Source organism: Lathyrus oleraceus, chromosome 1 (genome assembly GCF_024323335.1).
Source record: "Lathyrus oleraceus cultivar Zhongwan6 chromosome 1, CAAS_Psat_ZW6_1.0, whole genome shotgun sequence".
NCBI classification, from domain to species: Eukaryota; Viridiplantae; Streptophyta; class Magnoliopsida; order Fabales; family Fabaceae; genus Lathyrus; species Lathyrus oleraceus.
Window position 1 is genome coordinate 116,149,821 of NC_066579.1, and position 9,407 is coordinate 116,159,227.

The following is a 9,407-nucleotide window of genomic DNA, read 5'->3' on the forward strand; positions in this document are numbered from 1 at the left end:
GAGTTTGACTCACTTCAGATCCGGAATTCTGACATAAGCCAGACAACCCCAAGTTATTAAATAATACAAGTTTGATTGTCTTTTCTTTAATATCTCATAAGGAGAGATCTTGCTTTTTGACTTGGGAACTCGATTCAGGACATAGCAAACAATAAAAAAATTCCCCCTATTAGTGAGGTGGAACACCAGAATTTAACATAATTTCAACAAGTTCAGTAGAGTTCTATTCTTTCTTTCTTCTTTACCATTCATTTCAGGAGAATATGGTGCAGTCGTTTTGTGTATAATTCAATGTTGTTTTTAAAATTCATTAAATAAACTAAAATAATATTCAGTTCCTATATCACAACAAAGTCTCCCAATCTTGTTACTAAATTGAATTTCAATTTCATTCATAAAAGTCTTAAACATAGCAATTTCACAAAAATATCATGTTTAGTGATTGTGTACAAATCTACGCCAATAGAATGACTAAACCTTGACTTTTTTCGAAGAAAACCATAAACAAGATTCTTTATAATCTTTGAAGTATACATGATATCCTTCAAGATTAAAGTCTTTTCAGAGGTGGACACTGGTCCACTTCTCCAATACCGTCAACTTTAGTGTTATGGAAAACTCCCAAAAACACTTTCTTATTCGTGTATGTTTTGAACATTACACGATCATAACAAACATGACGAGAAGAGACAATGTCTATCCACCAACCATCAGATTCACCAATCATGTTGATTTTAGTAATCAAAACAATAAATTACTCATTAATTAAGTTAACCTATGCATTAGGGGCAACACAAGGTTTAGACTCGATCTTAAATTTCTTAATTATATGACCTAGTTTTCTACAATTGAAGCAAGAGAAAACACCAGTGTCATTTCTTTATGGTGGTACTTGTTGCCTATCAATTGGAGTAACAGGGGCCCTTGAAGGGTTCTCATTCTTAATTCGGTTCACACATTGTGGTTCTGATTCTTTAATCATTTGCCAAATGGCTTTAGAACTAAACCAATTTTTTTTTTTTGAAACAACCAAGACTTTTCTTTTTTATCTTTTCTATGAGATTCTTCTTCAACTCGAAGGCGAATAATCAGACTCTCAATTAAAAATTATTTTATCTTGTGGTGAAACAAAATTTTAAAAAACTTTCAAACTAGGGGGTAATTTGTCAATAATAAAAGCAATTTAAAATTGTTCATCTAAACACATACCTTTTGTAATTATTTCATGAGAAGTATTTTGAAGTTCATGGCCTTGTGCTTCCACGGATCTTCTACCATCTGATATTTTAAGTAGTGGCTTATGACACACTTCTTTGTTCCAGCTTCTTCATTATCATATTTCTTTTATAGAACTTCCCATACATGTTTAGCAGTCTTGCAATTACTGTAGTAATCACACAGATTGTCAATAAGCCTGTTCAGAATATGGTTTTGCAAAGATAATCTTTATCTTTTCAGATGAAAATTTCTTTTTTGAATTGTAAATCATCCACTTTAACTTTTGCTGCAGAGTCTAATTCATACGAGTTTAACAGGTTTGTCCCTATTAATTTGTTCAGTTGATCCATAAGGAATAACAAGATTGTCCTGAGTCAAAACGTGGGCAACCTTCTTTAAGGTATAATAAAATTTTCATTTTAGTTGACCAATATTTGAAGTGAGAATCCTCAAAATTAAATTGTTTGTCAGAGAGAGAGAGAGAGAGGCCACATAATTACCAATAACTTCTTCGGTAGCCATGACAGTTTTTCAAACGTCTTAAAATTATTGTTTTACGATTTTGAAAATCAACCACAAAAGAAATTACTGGGTCGAACTGCAGACTATGTCGCTCTCTTTAAGACATTTCGTAGTACTACCTAAAATTATGCAAAACAGTCGAATTGTCGCGTCACCTTCAAGATTAAACAGATCAATTCAATTATAATCAAACTAATTTATTCTAAGATATTATAATATAAATAAGATATTCTATAACATGGACTAATAATAAAAAGAGAGACAAAGGGAATATTATGTAAGTGTCTCAAAATTTGAGCTTAAGAAATTATGTATCACCTGGATGTCATTTCATGATGCATCATCTAAGGAAGTCTATTAAAAAAATGGGTGATGCACTGACGGACAGTGTAAATTTATTTTATATTGTTAATCAATGACGATCATGCATTCGTCAAATAAAATTAAAAATTTTAAACTATTTGTATGACATGACAAAATAATATATTTCTATTTAATGATAGTAATATTCTTTTCTAACATAAGGTTTATGGTAAAGATATACACATATTCTCTACTCAATAGAACCAATTCAACTTTACTATCAAAAAAACCAAACTTTAATAAATAAATTATTTCAAAATCATTCCTACAAAATCTAAAACAATCACATATACTTCATATAATTTCTACTCTAAGATTTCACATCTCACACAATCATCATGAGTTTAAATACATGATACAAATAAGCATCAATGGACAAGGAAACATTAATAATAGATATTTTTATTTCTTCTTTATTTTCCGTCCATTGTGCTGATGATTTCAATTATGACATACTTCCATGGTTTGAATTTTCCATAACTGTAAGTTTGAATGAATCAGCAACGTTTTCCACAATATAATATCCGCATCGTAACCGCGAGACAATCCCAATTTAAAAACTTGCTTAGGTCTAAACCATTTCTTCACTATGGCATGTTGATGAAACAGGTTTAGCCAAGTATGTAGGGTTACTATCTCCAGCCATAATGACAACAATCTTAGGCTCTAAATCCACCACCATTTCCACATTCTTCATAGATTTATCTTCGTTTGATAAAATGGTAGATGATGAATTTTCTTGACAAGAACAAGCTAGAATAACTAATGCAAATGTTACAATTGCAAGCATGAGAACTATGCTACCAAAAATGTAAGGAATAGGAGAAGCAACGTTTTTGAAACCACCACCAGCAGCTACATCCATATTTCAATTACTAACACTTACAAAAGAAAACAAAAAAATTTCCTCGATTAAAAAAGAGGGAATTAATTTATAGTGCATGTTAAAGCAACACAATGAATGGAAGTTCTATGATTTATGAAGTTGCACGTAAATGGCCCACAAGTGGAATTGTGGTAGAAATTTCTGTTTATTTCTTACTTCAAATTTTGGCTATATAGTTTTAATTAACAATTTTTGATAATTGATTCTTTCGTGCTGTGTGATGAAGCATATAATATATCCAATCACGAGCAAAAAAAATTTCTTTTTGCATAATATGAAAGTTTTTTCATTGGTTGACATTTGGGCTAGCTATCAATTCTATCATTGTCAAAAATAAAAGGAGTGGCCAGGAGTTTATCTCAAACAATTGCATACGTTCTTTTGCTGCATTACGTTTTCCTTTATAGCGTACTAGACTTGTCGGAGACGATAAAAGTTGAATGCCGTAGTTGAATTTTAATCTCTTAACTAAAGCGTCTGAATTAGATATGGGGTACAAGTGTAAGACCTTAAATTTAATACCGCCAAGAAGGCAATCCATACCCTAAAAAGAAGGCAATTATAGAGTATCCCTTTAGAGTATAAACAAAGTTTTGTTTGTAAAAAAAACACCACTAGAAAAAACATCTATTATGGTTGGGAGAAAAATTTCGCTTCAATTGATGGTCAGTAATTACGTATAATGCAATAGAAAGTGCACTACTTTTCACCTAGGCTAATGGCCGATGTGAAATACAGGATATCACACCACTTTTTATCATGGTTGAAATATCTGACTGTAGAGAAAAGTGGAATGATCATGAGTTTGATATCCAATAACAATATTTTTTTCATTTTTAAAATAGCATGTATCACTAACTTGTCACCATGGCTGTGGCTTTCAACCAAGGTGATAGATAGAGGAAAATCACTTTTCTCCGCACTGTGGTGAGATACTTGGTTTTATTAAAATATATTTTTTAAATTTACATAATTTTCATGATAACCTATATTTTAATGAACTAGAATAGGTATAAAAAACAACAACTGAACATTTGTGAACCAAAACCAAAATGGAAAATGTTATGAACCAAAATAGCACACACTTTATACATTATTACATCAAACAAAGAAACAACCAACATACAAAATTAGTGCGCACTTGATTTATTAATCAAAAGGAAGCAAGAAGCATAACATGAACGAGCGTCTTTTGGTATCTTGTCTTTAGACACCTATAAGTTGAAATAATACTACTTGTGAGTCTAACACTTATTGACATACATGTACAAAACACTTAGAAATTATAACATCAAACAAGGAAACAATCAACATATAAAATTAGTGTGCACTTGATAAAAGAAGCTAGATGCACAATGTGAATGGACGTATTTTGGTGTTTTGTCTTTAAATACCTATAAGTTGAAATAACAATACTTCTTAGTATAACACTTGTTGGCACACATGTAGAAACCCTTAAGAAATTATAACAAACAACGAATTATAAATAATCAATAAAAAATATTTACTAATTAGTTTTTTCATATGTCTTCTTGATGATATAAACAAATAACATGTGCATCATCTGTATCATTTTGCTCGTATGAAGTATGCACATGTGTTACAAAAGAAGGGGTCTCGGGAATATAAGAGTTAAATCCTGAATTTTGTCATTATGAGGAATTTGTTTTTCATGGAGAATAATTGGTTATCTATTGTTAGAAGGATCAGTGAGATACAACACTTATTTTGCTTAGGATGCCATGATGAAAGGTTCGTTCATATAAGTTGCCTTGCGAATATTGACCCATGTGAATCCCAACTCATCAGTTTGTACACTAGTGTTATTGCCAATCTACTTGCATTTAAATAAAGGTACTTTTAATACAACATAACCAATCTCGCAAATCTCCTTAATAACCACAAAGTATAGTCTAGTGGCAATTAAAGGATTCTTATCTATCGAACTAGAGAAGTGCATGGATTCAGAATCAACCATAACTCCATTATTTAGCGTTGTACTAGGATCATCCTTTGATTTTCTATAAAAGGAAAATTTACTAATGTCATATGCAGTCCAAGTTATTACATTAAACTTAGGCATATATGACATCTATTTAATTGTCTCACATGCACTCCTATTATTAGAAATCCTTTCACTAAATCAATTTATGAAACTATTGTTATGATCTTTCAACAACCACTAGTCAATCATCCAGGAGAACTTTTCCTTGATAAGTGTTTTGTGAGCGGATAAGTAAGGTTGAATTTCATCAATATTATTCAATATATACAAATGTGTTTTAAAAACTAATCACGGGTGTTGTTTCTTTTGGATTGACTGATTTTGCAAAATAACAAGATGAATAAGTGTTCAAGTTTGTCAACTTGCTTCAAGATGATTTTCTGGCGCAAAAGGGACACATGTGGATATGACATATGAGCCTTTCTCAATAGGCAAGATTCCTGCATTTTGGAACGAATTTTCTGTTGAAGATTTAGTTAGATTTTATTACTTTTATCTAGCAATATGATTATTTGATTTGTTGGACAATTGTGAAGATCAAATAAAGTTTAAATGTGATTACAATTTGAATTTGAATTAAACCAAATCATATTTTCAGTTGGAGATATTTATGGATCAAATAATATTCAACTGATTGTGCAAAGATTTTGGACGAAATTAAGGATAATATACAAGGTGAAAAACCCATATTACTTTTGCTATATATGGAGCTTAAGACATGCATTGGAAGGCAAGCAATATTCATTGAAGATTTAGAGCGATAGGGTTTAGAGTCCTTGTTATTTATTTATGTACATCTCTATGTTTCAATAACTTGTCATAGAAGGTTTGTCTAGTTGAGGTATAATATTCAACATTGATAATTGGATTAATTACCAATCACTAGGGCTTAGCGATTGTAAGACCCCAATTTTGACCCTAAGATCTCTCATGCAATCTCATCATATGCATTAGCATTAGGATCACACATTGGCATCCTCCTTATCCCTCATTCATTGGGTTTGCATTGGGAGAGATCACCAAGCACACTTTTTATTGTATCATACTTTATTTTTCATTATTTACTAACCAAAATACCAAAAATATGTCAATGTATAGTTTGTTACTTTTGTAGGTAGTGTGTGTGCTCACTTATGCTCCATCAAGCTCACATCTAGGGTTTGAGACCCTCAATTCTAGGAGTTCAACCAAGAGATGGTTCACATTGGTTTTAGGCATCATATATGGAGCCCCATGATCTTCACATTTTGATCAAGAAATCATCAAGAATTTGGAGTTTGTTTGCTTTGGAAACCCTAATTCATCTGGGTATCTTGTGTAACTTCTTCAACAAGTTTCTTTAAGAATTGATCAAATATTTCAAGGTATACTCCATATTACATCATCCTACACATATATTATCCTCCATGAGTCCTAAAAGTCAAGAGAATGTCAAGTTAGTAAGTTGGTTCGTGCTGGTTGACCAAGGAAAGTCAACTAGTCAAAACTGGGGTTCCCTAGACCCTATCTCCTATAATTTTTGTCATATGAAAATGATTCCAAGAGAAATATTACTCAAAATGACATTAAAAACAACTTTCATGTTGAGGTAAAGATATATTTTTGCTTGGAAAATCATATTTTATGGTGAAAGATTATAGGTCATTTTGTCTGAACCCTAGTCTGGAGGTCAACTTCCCAAGACCATAACTTGCTAAATTTTTAGAGATGAAAGCTATTCAAATTCCATGATTAAATTCAAGATTTCTAATTTAACTTTTATGTGTGTAGGAAGTTCAAATTCAACTTGAAAATACATGTGCCAAGAGGAAACATTATAGGTCACTTTTGACCAATGTTATTGAACAAGTGATTTTCCTCAACTTCTAAAATGCATAACGCCTTCATTCCAAACCCAAATGAGGTTAAATTGGTGATCAAATTTAATAGGTTTGAAAGAGATACAACTTTGATGAAGGAACGTTTTTAATTTAAAGTCCAAAGAAAAAGTTATTCAAGGTGGAAGAAGTGAACATTTGATTTGGGACTTAGAAAATTTTCAAATATGTTTGATTTTCCAAACTTCCACCTCAAAATTCATCATGATCAAAGATTCAAATGAAAAAGTGTTCAACATGAAAGTTGTTCCCCTTGATCTCACATTTCCAGAAAGTCCAAGATCATCTCATTTGGATCAAAATTGAGGGACTTGTGCATGGCTCCATTGTGGGAAGTGTTTTGGCAAGATTCAGATTCAAATGATTATTCTTCTTTGCATGCTTCCGCATGATGATTTCAGTACACTTTGCACACGAACTGGAGTTGGATTACATCAGTCCTTAGGCCTAAATCATTGCCCATGCACCCATGCAATGAGGTTTCTAAATTTGGCCAAATTTCAAGTGGTACAAAAATCAAATTCATTGCCTATTTAAACAAGCTCAAGGCTTCAGAATCAAGATCAACACCTTGTCCAAACTTTGCTAGACTGATGCAAACCCTCACTGCCATAGAATTTCTGAAGGTTTCTCTTGAAATCGAGCTTGAAATTCATCTTCTGTTTGGAAGTTCAAACTCCAGAAATTGACTTCCATTTTCATCTCAATTGGTTTCTGCAAGCAAGAAGAAGAGAAAGCAAGCAAATCCAGATCAAGATCAAGTGAAATTAGACCAACTCGAAAGTGATTTTTCAGAAACTTCATCTCTTCGATTCTCTCTCAATTTTTCACCATTCTTTATAATTTTTTGTTGTCTGAAGTTCTATCAATGTAGGCAAGAAGATTGAGTTGCTTTGATGTCAAATCGAAGAAACTCAGTTCATGATCCTCAAGATTCAAATCCCTGTATCTTTTTATATACTTGGAATTGGAGAAAATTGAGGCCAGATTCGTGCTCCTGAGCATTTTTCCTTAAAATTAGTGTATTCACTTTTCATTTTTCATGAAGTTGAGCTTGAACCAGACCGGTGGTGATCATCGGACAAAGATGACCGGAGCTAGGGCTCCGGTGGTATGTTTGCATTGCCCAGACCATCTGATCTTGGTTCCACGTTTTAATCAGGACCCTTGCTTTTGATTACCACGCGTGTTGCGCTTTTACTTAAGCCCACCATGGGTAACACGCGTGTGGCCATCAAATCTTCCACCTTAATTAATGAGGGAGAACGGATGGCCCTTGACTTTCCATATTTTCTGATTTTTCATTTAATCCATTTATTTTAATTAATTCATATTAATTTCATTTATAATCTGAAAAATATGGGACTTTCACCAAAAATCTTTAAATATTTTCCTCTTTCATTTTCTGAATCAAAATTATTTTTGGGATTAATTTTGATATTTTTCATGATTTAATTGTTTTTGTGCATATTTTTAATTGTTTAAAAATACTTATGAAATTTTTTGTCTAAGGTCCTTTGACCTTTTTTGACCTAGGATAAATCTCTTGGCCATTTATTTGGTGTTTTGAAGAGGTTTTAGGTTTTGACCAAACTAAATTTTATTTAAATGCATTTCTAATTTGATATTTTAATTGATTAATTGTATAGAAATTATGTTGAGCTATTTTCATTGACTTGTGATGTTTGACTATGTCTTTGGGTCTTGGTCAAGGTTGATTTGACTTTTGTTAAGTTAAAATCATTGGATTTAGGGGATTGATGAAATCTACATTTCATCTCCCAAAATGAATGAATGATTTTAATTTGATAAAATTCCTCCCATGACCAATTTTTATTTCTCTCATCTCCCCTCCCTCTTCATCTTCAATCCCATTTGTAAGTCTGAAATCAGTCTAAGAGGGGGGTGAATTAGAAACCTTGAATTTTTCTTGTTGTAAGGATTATTTTTCTGGTTTATAATGGTGTTTAGGAAAGTGGTAAAGTGCAGAACAATAATGACACGGAGATTTATCCTGGTTCCCTTCACAATCTGAAGGTACATCCAGTCCCCTTTCCAACAAGAAAGATATTTCCACTATTTGTTAGGACTTGTACAATGACCAACAAAGACCACCAAGAACAAACTCTTGGATTTCCAACAAAGTCCACTTATGAGAACAATCCTCTCAAAGTGACTCTCTTGTTTCTAAACAACAAGGAAACCTTCTTAGTGATAAGAGAACAATCATCTCCTATGCACCTCTTACTATCAAACAAGTAAGGATAAAACACTCACTATCTTAATTCCACTAATGCTGGAAAAATTAAGATGTGAAGAACAACAAGTGTATAATTTAAATGGAAGTTTGAATAATCTGGAAATATCTACACATCAATCAAAGGATTGATCTTCTCCTTTTGGAATAATCAATCTCACAATGTTTATAGAAGTGTTCAAATGATGCATATGAATTTTGGACACTTATCTTTGAAAATAGTAAACAAAAAAAGATTGTGAAAATTAACTTTTAAGGAGGTGATTTGCAATCTGAAAA

The 9,407-nt window shown here is 32.0% G+C and overlaps 1 protein-coding gene across 1 annotated transcript; it reads right to left on the reverse strand.

The window, feature by feature from the left end:
• Window positions 1-2,304: 2,304 nt before the first annotated feature.
• Window positions 2,305-3,155, reverse strand: LOC127115507 (protein GLUTAMINE DUMPER 5-like). Its single transcript, XM_051047036.1, has one exon. The coding sequence runs from the start codon at window positions 2,966-2,968 to the stop codon at window positions 2,675-2,677; it is 294 nt and encodes a 97-aa protein (XP_050902993.1). The 5' UTR covers window positions 2,969-3,155; the 3' UTR covers window positions 2,305-2,674.
• Between the last annotated feature and the right edge of the window lie 6,252 nt (window positions 3,156-9,407).